Below are 18,193 nucleotides of genomic sequence, written 5' to 3'. Positions count from 1 at the left end.
GGAAGTTCCCAGGCTAGGGGTCTAATTGGAGCTGCAGCTGCCAGCCACAGCCACAGCCACAGCAACGTGGGATCCAAGCTACGTCTGCGACCTACACCACGGCTCATGGCAATAACAGATTCTTAAATCACTGAGCAAGGCCAGGGATCGAATCCATATCCTCATGGCTACTAGTCAAGTTCATAACCCACTGAGCCACAATGGGAACTCCTGTATTATATCTTAAGTATGCATGTCCTATCAACTTAGTAGCTGTTTTAGGTGGGAAAACCACATAAATTGAGAGACAAAATAGTGCATTTATTTTAAATTTAAATAAAAATAATTGCATAGTAATAGGTTCTATGCACCTATCAGGTACTGCACATCTTCTCAAATATTGTAATCAGATTGGGTACCTCCATCCTCATTTCCTCTCCCCAGTTGGGTTTCTCAAGGTATTTGCTTTTTACCACAATCACACCAAAAAAAAAAAAAAACAAAAACAAAAAAACAGCATTGTAAAGATATGATTTCGTAGAAAGAAATGTAAGAGTTCATGTCATGGCTCAGTGGTTAACAAATCCAACTAGCAACCATGAGGTTGCGGGTTCAATCCCTGGCCTTGCTCAGTGGGTTAAGGATGCAGCGTTGCTGTGAGCTGTGGTGTAGGTCACAGACATGGCTCAAATCTGGTGTTGCTGTGGCTGTGGTGTAGGCCAGCAGCTACAGCTCCAATTAGACCCCTAGCCTGGAAATCTCCATATGCCACAGGTGCAGCCTTAGAAAAGACCAAAAGAAAAAAAGAAAAAAGAAAAGAAATGTAGTGTAATCCATTGTTTATACTGTCAACTACTTCTAGCTGTTCCAGCTGTGTCCAGCAGATGTTGGACATCCTATGCGTTTTGCTCCACACCTCCCCACGAGGTAGAACCCTGGGAAACCTCAGTGCACAGTTTGGAAGCCACAGAATATGCATTTTATCCATAGCTAACTCCCACTACACAGAAGAGAAAAAAATGTGATATGGCTACCTCTCAACAGAAATGTCAAGGAAGGTCTTTTGTGAGACACTAAAGGGCAGAAGTAAATCAGGATAACAAGGCAAGAGCCACCTTCCAGTTTCCATCAGCCTCTGAGAGTAAGAAGCAAGCCATTGAAACAAGGACTACAATAATCATCTCTTGTTCTGGCAGGGACTGTCTATCTCTCAGTGGGGGGAGATGCTGGGGAATTCTGGAAAAGTTAGCTGCCAACACCCAGGCTATAACTTATCTTATAGCCTTGGTCCTTCAGAAACCACTAGAGAATTAACACACAGGCAAAGTCACTCAGACACACCCAACCTGCTCTGAAATAAGGCAGAGGGAGCTGGAGACACATACACGCAAGTTCCTTACTTACTCAAAACCTAGCACTGAGAAGCATAATGTCTATATATACATTCTGCTACTTGCCCAGAGTCTTGAAGGGAGCCAGACCTATTGTAGGTACTGTACTGAATACCTGTTAGCTGAGTAATGAAATATGCATTAAATATTTCTACACAGAGTTCCCATGGTGGTGCAATGGTAATGAACCTGACTAGTATCCATGAGGACATGGGTTCAATCCCTGGTCTCACTCAGTGGGTTAAGGATCCAGCATTACTATGAGCTGTGTGTAGGTCACAGACTCAGCTTGGATCCCACGTTGCTGTGGCTGTGGTGTAGGCTAGCAGCTGCAGCTCCAATTAGACCCCTAGCCTGGGAACTTCCACATGCCACGGGTACAGCCCTAAAAAGGCAAAAAAAAAAAAAAAAAAATTCTACACTTTCAGTTCATTAAAACAGTGGCATTTCCTGATATCATGTTGCTCAGGATTTGCATTTTGTCTTTCTCTTTAAGATAAAAGTGATTGATTGCATCCACTGAAGTTAGGCGTGCAAAATCTTGAGTTCTAAACGTGTGCTGTTTCCCCTATTTTCCTCTGAAAGAAGTCTTCCTGAGTGTCTATCAACATACCTTCCACTTTTGAAGTTGCTGAAATATTTATCTACTCCATAACAGATAGATAGATAGATAGATAGATAGATAGATAGATAGATAGATAGGCAGGCAGGCCATACTGAGACATCGAAGTCTAGATATTTTAAGAGGTGGCTCATTAGCACAGGTCCCTAGAGAGGTATAGATTAATTTTAGTAATAGCTGCGTGCCTCTGCTTACCTAGCACTTCCTCTTCATATGCACCTTCCCCACTGCTGCAGCCGACTTCACAGGATTCTCGCTGTGGAAAGCAAGAAGTGTGCCAGTCAGTGCAGCCTTGGTATTGCTTGTGTTGATAAGCTTCAACTAAATTTTGAAATATGAATACCTGATATATAAGTATACCTGTATATCAAGTATTTCAACTGTAAGTTCCCATTTTCTAATGAGATTAAACATCTCTTAAACATTTTTGACCGTATCCCAAATTCCAAAATACATGTAAAAAAAACAACTTAGTCCACACATACATGTTGGGGAGAAAAAAAGATTCTTGAAATGGTACCTTTTTCCCTTTTTTAAAACAGTTTTATTGAAAAATATTTTATATATCCATTTAAAGTACATAGTTCAATGGCTTTTAGTATATTCAAAGAATTGCACAATCATCACTACAGTCTAATTTTAGAACATTTTCGTCCTAAAAAGAAATCTTGTGCTGTGACACAACCTTATGTGTTCTGTTTCATTTTGCTTATTGTGACTATTTAGTAAATTTCATGACCCTGTAATGGATGACACCTCACAGTTTGACGAAATACTGAGCTCAACAAAGCAATTATATGTTTGCCATCAGAGTCAAAGGTTTAGGGAGTTAATAATCTAAAACTCTAGACTAAAATGATGCCTTTTTATTTTATATATCCATGCCTTCCTTGAAAAATTAAAAACAGACTATAAACTTTATAGTAACTGAACATCTCAAAGGATGTCCTAGTACCAATGTTAAATTTTAAGGTCTACAAAAACTAATAATGATTAACATTTTATCTCATTACCTGAAAACAGAGTAAACATTTTGATGACTGAGACACAAATTTCCTGTAACTTTTAACAGATGCATTAACAATGGTTATGGAGTAGAGGGGGACTTGGAGAAGGCACACATTGTAAAACCACAACACAATCATGATCAATCTTTCTGCTCTCATTCAGTTTATAAATATAACACCGAGGATAACACGTTATTGTTTCTCATGATAATAGTGGAAACCATGACACAATGCATTGGCCCCGAACATCCAGGTAGAGAAGGGCTGTTGTGTGCAAATACTTAGCTGTCCCATGTTTGATCTGTGCATTTAAAGGAAGTGGAGCCTGATAAGCCCAGGTTTGCTTAGTTAAGGATTAATTTAAATACCTCTGTTTGGGCTCAGGATTATTTAACTTAAGGATTTAGTATACTTTTCACATCTTCTTTGCAGGTTTCTGTAAAATGCATTCAACAATTTCATTAACTGCAGAGAATAAATATACCAAGTGGCAGCAAAACTATTATTAACATGAGTTTTTTTTTCTTTAAGAAAGAAAACTGAGTAAGAAGAAAAGATGGAAAAATGTTTATTTGGAAATTATAGCCAGTCCTGATTATGGGGGAAATTGTGGGCCTATTTTTCCTGCATTTTTTTCAGGAGAAAATAGATAATAAAATTCTAACCTATCTGGAGTTTAAATGTTTTGTTTACTTTGATGAAGCTTATATTTTTTTTCCAGCTTTATTGAGATGTTTACTACCACAGCAGTAGCTAAAACCTCCATCCCATCACATAATTGTTTCTTTTTTGTGATGAGAACATTTAAGATAAACTCTCTTAGCAACATTTAGGTATATATTACAGTGTTATTAGCTCTAATCACCATGCTATACATTAGATTCCCTAGAACTTGTTAATCTTATAACTGGAAGATTTTACTCTAAGGAGTTTAAATGTTATCCCAAGCAGAGATAAAGCTGTTAATTAGATTTTCCACCTCTCTCTCCCTCCGCCCCCTTTCTCTAATCTAACATTAGACTTTAAATGAAGTTATCCAGTGTTTCTCAATCTTAAATTGCCTGGAGAGAATCTAAAGGAATTTGCATTTAAGAAATTCTCAGGGGAGTTCCCATTGTGGCTCAGCAGGTAAAGAACCTGACTAGTATCCATGAACATGCAGGTTTGATCCCTAGCCCTGCTCAGTGTGTTAAGGATCCAGCCTTGCCCAGAGCTGTGGTGTAGGTCACAGATGTGCCTCAGATCCTGTGTTGCAGCTGCAGCTCTGATTTGACCCCTAGCCTGGTATCTTCCATGTGCCATGGGTGCGGCCCTAAAAAGACAAAGAAAAAGAAAGAGAGAAAGAGAGGGAGGGAGGGTAGGAGGGAGGGGAAGGAGAGAGAGAAAGAAAGAAATACAGAAAGACAGACAAACAGAAAGAAATTCTCAGAATCTGAACTCAAAGTCCCTGGATGGGGCATTTTTATGGCATATTCCAGCCTATTGAGCTGCCATTCCCACTGCAGAAGCCAGGTCCATACTTCCCAGGGACACACCAGCCTGTTGTCTGTGTTCCCAGAGCAGTAAGACCACCTCTGTCACTGTCTCTCTGGCTCCACCCCGTGTTTCCCAGTGCACACCTGCTGTGGGTACCTTTTCTTACTCCTGTAACACAAGGAGGACATGCCCACCAACCTCCCAGATGCCTCTACTGCAGACTCCCCATACAAATTGTGGCTTTGTCTCCTAAAAAACCATTCATTCATTCAAAATATATTTATTGATACTTTTATATGCCAAGCACTCCTTTAGTTTTAAGGATATGACAATGAACAAGACAGCTTAATTCTCCAACTTCATAGAATTTACATTTTCTTAGAAAGGGACAGACAATAACAGAGTAACAAACTTAAAAAATAAAATAGGTTCAGGCAGTTCCCATCGTGGTTCAGTGGATAATGAATCTGACTAGGAACCATGAGGTTTCGGGTTCAATCCCTGGCCTCCCTCAGTGGGTTAAGGATCCGGTGTTGCCGTGAGCTATGGTGTAGGTCGCAGACGTGGCTCAGATCCCGTGTTGCTGTGGCTCTGGTGTAGGCCGGTGGCTGCAGCTCCGAGTAGACCTGTAGCCTGGGAACCTCCATATGCCATTGGTGCCGCCCTAGAAGAAGACAGAAAAATGTTTTTTTTAAATAAAATAAAATAGGTTCAGATAATGAAAAATGCTACAAGGAAAATAAAATAAGTCAAAGAAATGACCAGGAGAATCCAGAAAACATAGTCAATCTGTAATGTTTTCTCAAATGGCAATGAGAAGGCATTATATTTTTTCAACAATTTCAGATTAAGATAATCTAATTCATGTTCTAAATTATTAGGAATAAGCCATCTTATTTACTTGCCAACATCACTGTCTAAGTTACATTTTGCTAAGCTACCGCTTCTAAAACTATTTCCTCCAAGGAACATGTGCACAAATTCCAAGCATCCTAGGCTGAAGCATTATTTATGGTTGATGAGTTTGATCTCCTAAAGGTGTGAGCTGCTGAGTTAAAAATATCTATTTAGGAGTTCCCGTCGTGGCGCAGTGGTTAACAAATCCGACTAGGAAACATGAGGTTGCGGGTTCAGTCCCTGCCCTTGCTCAGTGGGTTAACGATCCGGCATTGCCGTGAGCTGTGGTGTAGGTTCTGGCATAGGCCAGTGGCTACAGCTCCAATTCAACCCCTAGCCTGGGAACCTCCATATGCCGAGGGAGCGGCCCAAAGAAATAGCAAAAAGACCAAAAAAAAAAAAATGTCTATTTAGGATTTCCCACTGTGGCTCAGTGGTTAACGAACCCGACTAGTATCCTTGAAGATGCAGGTTTGATCCCTGGCCTTGCTCAGTGGGATAAGGATCCAGCATTGCCATGAACTGTGGTGTAGGTCGAAGACTTGGCTCAGATCCCGTGGTGCTGTGGCTGTGGTGTAGGCCAGTGGCTACAGCTGTGATTTGACCCCTAGCCTGGGAAACTCTATATGCCATGGGTGCAGCCCTAAAAAGACAAAAGACCAAAAAAAAAAAAAATCTATCTATCTCTGTCTCTTTTGAGCATGTGTTACTGTTCAGGTCTACTTTATTTAAAGTATAAAATAGCAAAATAGAATAGAAAAGAATAGAATAATGAAAATGCAATCAGCAGAGAAGAAGGTCACCCTCCATGTGCCTTTTCCTTCCTCCCACCACACTCTCCACCCAGGCTTCAGGAATTAGAATCTTTCCAACCATACACACACACACACACACACACACACACACATATATTTTACATATATATGTAAGGGAGTATATTATGTGTGAATATGCATGCATGTGTATATACATATGTATATACATTCATATATGCACTATATATATGCACATATGTGTATAAAACACAGCAAGTACTTGTGTCAAAAATGAAATTATACAGTCATTTTTATGCCCAGAGTTAGAGCCCTCCCAGGAAGAATGTTTCTGTGCACTGAGAATGACTATTTTCTTCATTCTTATTTTAGCAGCTTTTTAAGGACAAGAGAAACATGGGGTTTGATGACATCTTTTTTCAAAGTGACTGTCACTCACCTCACAAACAGCAGTATACGTATCATTCTGCATAGAAAAAAAAAGAAAACTATTTAAAATCTTTAAAGTTGTAAATAATTTTCAGGACACTTAGCTAGGCATTTCTTCCAAATTAATTTCTTGCCCCACCATTGACAAAATAATCAATAAAAAAAAATCAAAAGCAAGGGAGCCCAGAGATGGGCCTTCCATCCAGGAAGGCTACTGTGCCAACAGCTGTAAAATTATTTTGTTTGCATCACTGGAAAAACAAGGGTGAATTATGTCTGCTAGAAGATCGCAGTCAGCCAAGAGGTGGTATGTGATTGTCCAGGTTAGGGAATGAAGGGGTATTGGCAGGTGCCTAGGAGACAAACCCTGAAATGAGAATCATCAATAGCTCTGGCTAGGAAAGGCCAGCAGGGCCCTCTGCCCAGACTGGCCACATCTTGCCCACCCAGCTTCCTGAGCTGTTTCTGGAAACAAATGTTTCTTCCCATTCATTCACTCTGCAAGGGCAGTCTGAGCACCTGCTTTGTGCCTCTCACTGTGTTCAGTGCAGGAGACACAGTGTGAACGACACAGAGAGCCTCCTGTCCTGATGGGCTTATGTGTCGGCAAGAGATATTAAACACGTAGCTAGATAAATAATGATTTAAATTGCCATTTCTATCAAATGCCACCAAGGAGAGGGAAAAGTGTTTTTAAAGTGTATAACAGTTCCCAAGTCCAGACAGCACCTGCTCCATCCTTTGATAACTTCCTGTCTATGAAGCACACAGTCACAAGCATTGAGAGTGACTCCCATAATATAGATCTATGAGGACACGCTAAACAAGAAAAGCTACAAGACTATATGTGAGGAGACATTAACATCCTTACTTAAAATTCAATTTGAATTTTACTATAATTTGTCATTAATAGAAAATATTACCCCAAATTACCATGATCCTAACAGATTTAATCTCTGACCTGAACAAAGCAACCCACTTTTAAATTAACAATGTTCTTTTCCATAAGTTTGGAGTAATTATGGTGTATCAGGCACTATCCTCAGGAGGGAGATTCCATTACTGCCCAACTCATTGATGAGGAAAGTAAAGTACCAAAGGATGAAGTCATACGCTAAATGGCAAAGCTGGAATAAATTAAAAATGAAAAATAAAGTACCGGGGGATGTATTTCCTACACAATATGGTGCAAACCTAGGTGTTTATGCCCTCCGGATTAGATTGCTACCATGTTCCCTGCAAAGAAACTCTGAACATGATCATTCCTTGCGATTCAAAGTGTGGTCTAGAGCCCTCTAACATCGCACCACCTGGAGCTTGTTATAAGTGCAGAATCTCAGGCCCCACCCCAAACCTACTGAATCAGAATCTACATTTTAGCAAGATCCTAGATATTTGCATATTAAAATTCGAGAAGTGCAGGACTAGGAAATTCAACAGATACCTAACATTCTACTAAAAGTCTTATAGTTTGGAGATATCGGGCATCCCTGCGTTCTGTGGATTGCATTAACTTTCCTTGGTTTCCAATTCCATTAATAATATTGATTGCACTTTTTTCCTACTGCTGTGTACTACTCAGGCAATCACACTTTTGCTTTAGAGTCAAGTAAATTAATTGAAAGCTAATGAAAACTCAAATGGGAATCCTCTTAGAGAACATTTCCCTTGAGAGCAACATTAGTATCAGAACAGAAACATAATTAATACTTACACACTTTAAAGCACAGTTTTCCTGATTTGCTGAGTTCCAAAAATGACATCCTTGGATGCACTGCAAGAGACAATAAAAGACATTGGTGACTGAAGAAGGATGACTTTTTCTTGTCACCTGAAAGTGCAATTAGTAACACAAAGTGTTTTCAAAATAGAAATCTACCAAGGAATCTGTGGCCTCAAAAGCATCAGGACCTTTGAGATTCTAAGCAGAGCTGTCATATTTGTTTATTTGGTCACACATGTGTGCAGCATGTGGAAGTTCCTGGGCCAGGAATTAAACCCTCGTCACTGCAGTGACAGTACCGGATCTCTGAATCACAGGTAATACTCTGTGATTCAGACTTCCGGCTATTTCTGGTTCAGCTTTCTCCATCAGGAACAAATACATGAACTTTTACTTAGGAATTATTCTAATCATAATCAAACCTGACCAATGTCTCTTTCTTATCAATTCAAACACTGTAAAGTCCCAGGCAGTGGAACAGATTACTCACCGGTTCACTCAGATTGTATGGTGTGCCAACATCAAGCTGTCTGCCCTGAAATGAGGAAGGAGGCAGTGAACACCCCATCAATCTTATGTTCATTGTAACCACTGCATTTTTTTCCCCTTGCATTGTAATAGTAACTCAACTATAAAGAAATTATTTCTAGTGAAATTCAAATCCAGCTCAACTATCATTTTAGTTTTTCATTTATTTATTTTGCTTTTTTAGGGCTGCACCTGCAGCATGTGGAAGTTCCCAGGCTAGGGGTTGAATCGGAGCTGCAGCTGCCGGCCTATACCACAGTCACGGCAACAAAGGATCTGAGCCGTGTCTGTGATCTACACCACAGTTCATGGCAACACCAGATCTTTAACCCACAGAGTGAGGCCAGGGCTTGAACCCGCATCCTCATGGATACTAGTCAGGTTCTTTACTGCTAAGCCACAAAAGGAACTCCCACACCTTTAAAAAAAAAAAAAATGCCTCCTGAAATAATATTGCCTCCTCAGGGTTTTTTAACTGTAAAGTAAGGAACCAAATGTTTTAAAGTTGTTAAATCAGTCATAAATCAGACAAAATGCCAGTGCAAATTAATAGTCATCCCTCAGAGATACCGCAAGTTTGGTCCAGTCACCACAATAAAGAGAATCATACCAATTTGGGGCCTTCTGAGTGCACATAGAAGTTATGTTCCCACTAAACTGTAGTCTGGTCAGTGTGCAATAGCATTGTGTTTTAAAAAACAATGTACATATGCCTCAATTTAAAAGTCTTTATTCCTAAAAAATGCTAACCATCATCAGACAACACAAGGTTGCCACAAACCTTCAAGGTTGCAGTGGGGTGTGGCCATAAGGAGGAGTTAATAACAGTGGAGAAATTGGAGTTCCCATTGTGGCTCATCAGGTTAAGAATTCAACCAGTATCCATGAGGATGCAGGTTTGATCCCTGGCCTCACTCAGTGGGTTAAGGATCCAGTATTGCCATGAGCTATGGTGTAGATCTCAGACATGGCTCGGATCCCATGTTGCTGTGGCTGTGGAGCAGGCTGGCAACTACAGCTCCAATTCAGCTCCCAGCCTGGGAACTTCCATATGCTGCAGGTGCAGCCCTAAAAAGCAAAAACAACAACAACGACAACAAAAAACAAAACAAAACAAAAAAACAAATGGAAAAATTCTCACATAGTATTTTATAAGCCTGTGACCTTAGTCAGTTTATCAAAGACTCCTGGATTAGAATGAATTATGTTGGGATTTTTCTTTTTTAAAAGCAGTCTTATTAAGGGCAGAGGAAAAATACAAATTCAGAATCTTGCACATAGTAAAACAGCAGATTATTTCTCATATTTTTGCAAATTTTGGGAATTTTTTTGTGCTGGAGGAAAATAAAAGAAATGGAAACTAAGGGAGAAAATATGTAAGTTGTTCATCCTCTCCCTGGTCATTATTTGAGTGGAGTCTTTCCTGAACAGAAGGGCTTACAAAGAATGGTAATCAGACATGCACCCCGAATAGCCTTACATGGTTATGATCTAATTGTCACCCTGCCTCACTCATTGACTTAGAATTACAGGCAGAGGAAAACTAAGTGAATATTTTTAGTAACTCTAATTGGTACCACCAGAATCTTGCCTTAAAATTTGCTGAATTTGAACCATTGAATTTGGGAGGTGATTAATTTAGTAAGGAGCACGCCATCTGTCTTTGGGTAACCTAAAACTACAAGCAAGATATGTTCCAAGAGACAACAGAAAATCCGAAGTAACTTGGGAAGTGATTTAAGCATCTGTGTGGCCTTCCAAATAGCCCGTACTTTTCAGAGGGAAGAGCCGACCACCTCTAAGTTCATGGAGCCCTCTCTCTCTCCCTTCCATGTAAGCACGATCCATTTTGCTCTCCACTCTCTCTCCAGCATCTAGAACAGTGCCAGAGGATAATAGATGTTCAATAAATTTATGCTAAAGGAATAAATCTATGAATTCAAGATAGCCTACTGCTCAGGAATGGTCTAGAAGTCCTGTCCCTTGGAAGCATCATCCAGTGACCTAGCATCTTGGGGATTTGCTTGAGAATTAATCAGACACAGAACCAAAGGACAAATGTTGAATTTTTTTCTCTCGTTTGATGTGTGAATAAAGAGTCCTCTAATCTCCATCTCCTAATAACTTATATCTGTAGGGAAAGGAGAAGGATACTTAATACACTTAGTATGTTTTTGATTATAGACAATAAGAACTGTAAATATTTTTTTTTTCTCTCTAGGACAGCATATGGAAGTTTTCAGGCTAGGACTCAAATCAGAGCTATGGCTGCTGGCTTACACCACAGCCACAGCCACTCAGGATCTGAGCTGTGTCTACACAGCTCATGGCAACACCGGATCGGATCGTTAAAGCATTGAGCTGGGCCAGGGGTTGAACCCCCGTCATCATGGGTCCTAGTCAGGTTCGTTACCGCTGAGCCATGATGGGAATTCCAGAACTATATCTTTTAGGTTAATTGTGCAACCACATGCTTCCCATTCTTCGTTTTTGTAATTTTGTTCAAAATGAAGCTTTTGATTCCCCTTTATGTGATTGAAACAGCCATACACAATCAAGAGTAAGAGTGAATTTGCAATTGAATTTTCTCCTATCCTTAAAAAATCTGTATTAGATCATAAAAGCAAAAGGATGGATGCTGGATAGTTGTTAAACAATAAAACAAGAGAGATGTTTCTTGGTAACCATAAAGTCATATTGTAACAGTATTGAGTCCTGTTGGGAGCTCTCAAAATTAAATTTCACAGTCTGAATGGAGTGCCCATCAAGTGGTCTTGGGCAAGGTAGCCTCATGAGTTGGGTCTGTGCGGTTCTGATGAAGCAGATTTGGTCAACACTCTTCCCTAATCTCCACTCACTCTCTATCCTCTGCCTCCTCATTACTATAGATAATATTAGTGAGTGACTCCTATGTTCTGAGCACTTGGTATTTTGCACTAAATCTCATTCAACATCTCATCAACCCTATTAGGTATGTCCTACTATTAACTCCATTGCACAGCTAAGACAAAGGGAGCTTTAGTAAATTGCCCAAGAGTTAGGATTTGGGGTGCTGGTTACCTCTAGAGCCTGTACTCTTAACCAAAGCACGTGTGCTTCCTGTAATCTAAACTAAATTCCTCACTTTGGAGTTAGGATCCTCACTGGTTTACTTTAGTTCTACCTGCTCCAATTATCTGCTTAATAGACACTATCCCAGAGTTCCCGACATGGCTCAGTGGTTAACGAACCCAACTAGTAACCATAAGGTTGCAGATTTGATCCCTGGCCTTGCTCAGTGGGTTAAGGATCCAACATTGCTGTGGCTGTGGCGTAGGCAGGCAGCTACAGTTCCGATTAGACCCCTAACCTGGGAACCTCCATATGCCATGGGCATGGCCCTGAAAACACAAAAAGACAAAAAGACAAAAAAAAAAAGACAATCCCAGTCCCAGATCCTAACACCTACTTCTTGGCACAAACTTTCTACCTTGCCTACTTTGGCCGGAACTAATTTCATCCTTTACTTCCTATCCTAATAGTGAAACAGAGCAGAATGATCTGCATTTTAACCCCACATATGATACGTGCTCCCAGTGTGATATTTTAAAATTTACTTGTGCTGTTTAGACTTAGCATTCTCATGTGAAACTTAAGTAGGGTAATATTTAGTACACAGTTCTGTGAGAATTCAATTAAATAATATATTCATTATTATAGCATAGTGCCAGGCACTTAGAAATCTATTATTAATATTATATGCAAATTTGCTATAAACATCCTTTAGCAGACATATTTTTAGTTAGTTATGCAATAATCTCTTTAGGAAGTTCCCTTTTGGCACAGCTTGAATGAGGCACGGGTTGAATCTCTGGCCCAAGAACTTCCACATGCTGCAGGTGCAGCAAAAAAATAATAGTAATAATAACCTCTTTAGATAAATTTCTTGACGTTCAGGATTAAAGTTATATTTTCCCTTTTAATGTTGATATTGATTAACCCATAGTTTTCTAGTTATCTAACTTGCACCCTAACCAACAGCACATGAAAGATCTAGTTTATCCAAACTTTGCCAACTATAAAATGTTTTTATCTTTGCCAATCTGATAGAAGAAAAATTGATGATTCATCTTTACTGAACAAGTCTATGGTTGCTGTGAGGTTGAACATCTATCATAGGTTTTTTAGCCATTAATATTTCTTCTCTTTTGAAGTAAGTCTTCCTATTCTAAATTTATTTCAAATACTTCTTTGTGTGTGTCTGTGTGTGTGTAGAAGAGTTGGTAAAATTGTGTTTATCATATTTCAAACTTTTTTCCATTCTTTGGCTTTGTTTTTATTGTCATATAGTTTAAGTTTCTAAGCAGTTGAATTTATTAATAATTTATTTTAGTTATTCTGGATTTTTGAAGCAGGATTCTTAAAGCATTCCCACTCCAAGATTATGGAAATATTCACCCCTAATTTATTCTAATATTTTAATGAGGTGAGGTCTTGTTTTATTTTTATTATTTGTTTGTATTTTTTTCCCCTCTTTCAGCTACACCTGCAGCATACGGAAGTTCCTAGGCCTGGGATCAAATCCGAGCCCCAGCTGCCACCAGCACAAGTGCTGCAACAATTCTGGATGCTTAACCCACTGCACCAGGCTGGGGATCAAACCTGGGCTACCTCAGAGATAAAGCCAGATCTTTGATTCACTGTGCCACAGCAGGAACTTCTGTCTGTTTGTATTTAAATCATACTTTTTCTTTTAATACCTCTTGGAATTTATTTGACTCTGTTAGTGATGTAGGAGTTGATTTTTTTTAATCCTTTTTTATCTTTCTTTTAAAGAAAGAAGCACTTTACTTTTAATTTTTGCAGGGAGGGAGACGAGATTAAGATGGCAGAATAGAAGGACTGGAGCTCAACTTCTCTCATAAAAACAACAAAACTACAAACAAATGCTGAGCAACCTTCAACTAAATGGACTGAAAATTTTCAAAAAGATTCCAGAAGACTCCAGAAAACAAAGAGGAGGCCATATCAAGAGGTGGGAGGGGCGATTACGTGATATAAGCAACCCCATACGTCCCGGGTGGGAAGCCCCACAGACTGGAAGCTAACTGTACCACAGAGATTCACCTACAGCGGTGAGAGTTCTGAGCCCCACATCAAACTCCCACATGTGGGGATCTGGCACTGGGAGAAAGAGCCCCCGGAGCATCTGGCATTGAAGGCCAGTGGGGCTTGTATGCAGGAGCTCCAAGGGACTGGGGGAAACGGAAACCCCATTCTTGAAAGGCGCACACAGACTTTGACATGGACCGGGTCCCAGGGCAAAGCAGGGGCTCCATAGAAATTTGGGTCGGACCTGACTGCAGATTTTGGAGGATCTCCTGGGAAAACGGGGTGAATGTGGCTTTTTGTGGGGGAAGGGCATTAGAGGTGAAGCTTTTGGGAATATTCATCAGCATGCGTTTCTCTGTAAGGTAGCTTTAGGTTTACAACAGAATTGGGATTACAACAGAGATTTCCCATATACCCCCTGCCCCCACACATGCAGTGCCTCCATCATTATCAACACCGCCCACCAGAATAGTATATTTTTTAATTAAGGATGAATGAAAATGACATAATCATAATCACCCAAAGTCCATAGTTTACCTTAGAGTTCACTCTTGGTGTTTGGACAAATGTATAATGTCATGTATCCGTCATTTTAATACCATACCAAGTATTTTCACTGCTCTAACAATGCTGTGTTCTGCTTACCCATCTCCCCTCAGTCCAACCCCATCTCCTTCAACCTCTGATCTTTCCATTATCTTCATAGTTTTGCCTTGCCCAGAATGTCATATAGTTGGAATCATGCAGTATGCAGCCTTTTCATGTTGGCTTCTTTCACTTAATAATATGCATTTAAGTTTCCTCCATGTCTTTCATGGCTTGATAGCTCACTTCTCCTTTGCTTTGAATAACATTCCATTATCTGAATTGCCACAGTATAATATTTGTTCACCTACTGAAGGAGTTATTTTTTATTCTAAATGGATAGCCCTACTTAGGTTTGAATTATCATCTTTATCATATTACACACTCCCTTATATACATGGTCTTATTTCTGGAGTATATTCTGTTTTACTGGCCTGTCAATCCTATACCAGTACAAATGGTGCTAATTCCTGGATATTTTATGAAATTTCTGGATTATTGTTTTGTTCCATTATCTTCTTATATATTGATATACAAGAAAGGTATTGATGTTTCTACATTTTTGGAAACAGGACCTTTCTAAATTCTATTGTTTCTAATAGCCTTTTATAGAATTGAGTTGATACTTCTAAAAGAGTACTTCACTATACCAGTTCCTCAGTTGTTGGGATTTGCTACTCAAAAAAAGGATTTTGTTGCCAGAGAAGATCAGAAAATTGTGATTAAATAAAGCCATTAATATGTGACTATGTCCTGAGGATCTGCAAAAAAAGAGTATGGCAGTAAGCATTTCCATAAATTATTTGACCGTGAATCTGTTTTGTTTCTTTTCCTTAAAGAAACAAAAAAAGAGTATGGCAGTAAGCATTTCCATAAATTATTTGACCGTGAATCTGTTTTGTTTCTTTTCCTTAAAGGATCTTACAATATTAGTGTTCAGAAGAATATTATTTTTTGTTCTCTGCAGCACATAGCATATGTAATTTTAAAATATCAGGTCAGTTAATAAACTCAATTAATACATTACTGTAAAATCCATGCTCAAGCATGGAACTATGGTTTATGCATTCTGGGACAGCAATTCTAACATTCCTTTTTACATGACTTTTGTTTTTTTTCTTAAGGCAAAAATGCCCCAATATCAAGAACTACCCAGTGAAATCAAAGATGACCTTCATAGCAAATGTCCAGGCTTAAAGGGATAGCACAGGGGAAAAAAATTCAAACACTGTAATAAACTTGAGCACTTTTCATATCTTTCCCCTGATCCCTGGCTCTGTTCATTGCTCTTTTACCTAGCTTTTGTTCCCCCAGCCCCAGTGTGGGAGGCCCGGATGGAGAACATTTATGACAGTCACTAGTCAAATTGGCAGACCATGTCTTCTGCAGTCGCCACCACATCAGCTGTGCCTTTTTCTGTAGGTGGTGAACGGAAGGCAGCTCAACAAAGAACAGACTGTCTCATACTTCTGCCAAACCCTGAAATCAAGAAGCCCACACACATAAACATAAGATAAAACTAAACTTAGGTAAAAAATAAAATAATAAAAATTTAAAAATAAAATGGAGACTACAGTAACAGAAAACAACCAGCATCAGTGTTGATAGTAGGGAAATTAATAAACAAATTACAGTGGTATATTCATATGATGGAATATTCAAAATACAATAAAGATCCTATTTCCATAAAGACTCCAGGGTATAGAGGAAAGCCCACAGGCAATGTCCAATGAAAAAGCTCAGTGCACAACTTATGAAAAATTACATACGTCTTTGAGGAAAAAGCACTGAAAGAAAATGCAATCATAGGTTAATACTGGTAGAATTATAGGATTTTTTTCTTTTGTTCTTCTCTATTTCTTCTCTGTCTTATAAATATTTTGCAATGAATATGCATTCTTGTTATAATCAGAAATGTTTTCAATTTTTAATAAAGAAAGCATTTAATAATATCATTATTCCATTTTTAAGTCTGGATTATAAACTATAAAAAGCTAAAATATGCAATGCTACATTAATGGCAATGAAATCTTCAGCAAAGATTTGTATAAAATAAAAAATTTTTTAAAAAGTGCTACCAACCATAGTAAATCTAAGTAGTGTTTTAAACTATAGTTTAAATTAAACCAAGAGTATAACAAAATTACATTTCTTTTTTATTCTACCACATACTTCTATCTCCAATACTTCAGCATAATAATGAGTATTGTATTTGTTACTTTCATTATTTTAAGAAGTATGACTATAAGAATTGTTATAGTAAGCTATCATACTATTTCCTTTGTCTTTAGATAAGAAGAGTGTGTCTTTCCCTGGCTAGAATGTATTTGGTTTTTAAAGTTGGTTCAGTGACTGTTTAAGCACAACTAAGTCACAGAACTGAAATGATATGAAACAATACATATAGAGGAATGACACCCAGAAATGAGAAGGAAGTCATAAATGTCCATCAAAACTCATCAAAAGAATTATAAATGAAGAGATAGAAAGGAATTACAAACAGTTCTCATTTAATAATAATTATATATAATATATAATATATAAAATAATAATTAATAATAAGATTAAATGTTCTATTTGGCATCTGCATCTGCTTCTCTTGTCATCCACCTCCCAACACAAGCATGCATCCACAATAGAAATAGGACTGCTGTCAACTTAGAAGGCATTTTTGCCCTGTGGCCAAACCTATCTCATGCTTCCAGACAAATATAAATGATTTTGTAATAAATGAGTTTAACTGATTTTTCAAAGGTGTGCAAAACTGTTTTCATATAAGCCTCCATTACCTAAATCCTATGTCCATCTCAAAAAGACCTATGAGCAGATAAACTTAATAAAGAAATAAAGTAGCCCTTCCCTATCTATAATTACTAACGTTCCAACTTACTTTGGAAAAAGAATATTTTTTTGCCTTGCTACTATTTCTCACAAGGAAACGTGTCATAAAGAGAAAATAATTCAATCATTTATAACAAGCTGAATTCTACATGTTCTAGTTCCTAAAAGACAAATATTATACCGGTAAAACTTACCAGGTTAGTTACACATGACTTTAGGCAGCTGTTTAAAACTGTACACTGTACCACGGAAATCCATACGCAGACAAGAGTCACAAAATTGACAAGTTTCAGGATAAGCCAGTAAACGTTCTTCATTACTTCACCAATGGCGGGATTTTAGATGGTCTTTCTTCTCATTTTCTCCATTTCTCTATCTGACTTCTTTGGGTTTCATTACTTCAGTTGAAAGAGTGGCTGGTGGATTTTTTTGGTTTTGTTTTGAGATGATGGAATCTTTGCCTTTTAAAATAATGTTTAGACCTTTGACTCCTAGATATCTTGTATCATTCCCATAACAGCTATTTCATAACATAGTTTCCTTTTACTCCCATAAAGAAAGTCACCCACTGAGTAAAGGTTAAGCCTTAGGAGAGCACTTCACATGGAAAGCAAACAAAGTGGAGAAGGCAAATTGCATTTCAGCAGCTGTGTGATACATACACAGTCTGACACAGGATCAGACTCAGTGGATCCTCCACTTCACTGCTTTTAGGTTTGCTAAGATATGCAGGAAATTGGGTTTTCCCAGGCTGTGCTGTAGCAAACAGTAACACTGCTCTAATAAAGAAGTAACAAAAAAAAATGGAAGCACCTAAATCAAATGATACAGCAGAGAGGAAAACAGAACCC

At 38.5% G+C, this 18,193-nt stretch overlaps 1 protein-coding gene across 1 annotated transcript in view; it reads right to left on the bottom strand.

Annotated features, from left to right (window-relative positions):
* The window catches only part of ROS1 (ROS proto-oncogene 1, receptor tyrosine kinase), a 122,374-nt gene extending 104,587 nt beyond the window's left edge, over positions 1 to 17,787 (bottom strand). Inside the window, exons 1-5 of the mRNA XM_047759759.1 lie at positions 17,537 to 17,787; positions 8,788 to 8,832; positions 8,289 to 8,348; positions 6,585 to 6,611; positions 2,188 to 2,248 (exon numbers count right to left, since the gene is read on the bottom strand). Coding sequence (XP_047615715.1) covers positions 2,188 to 2,248; positions 6,585 to 6,611; positions 8,289 to 8,348; positions 8,788 to 8,832; positions 17,537 to 17,659 — 316 coding nt within the window. The 5' untranslated portion in view covers positions 17,660 to 17,787. The remainder of the gene's footprint in view (positions 1 to 2,187; positions 2,249 to 6,584; positions 6,612 to 8,288; positions 8,349 to 8,787; positions 8,833 to 17,536) is intronic.
* Positions 17,788 to 18,193: the final 406 nt, after the last annotated feature.

This window comes from Phacochoerus africanus, chromosome 2 (genome assembly GCF_016906955.1).
Source record: "Phacochoerus africanus isolate WHEZ1 chromosome 2, ROS_Pafr_v1, whole genome shotgun sequence".
In the NCBI taxonomy this organism is placed as follows: domain Eukaryota; kingdom Metazoa; phylum Chordata; class Mammalia; order Artiodactyla; family Suidae; genus Phacochoerus; species Phacochoerus africanus.
Note: the sequence above shows the minus strand (reverse complement) of the source record. Positions and strands in the feature narration are given on the sequence as shown.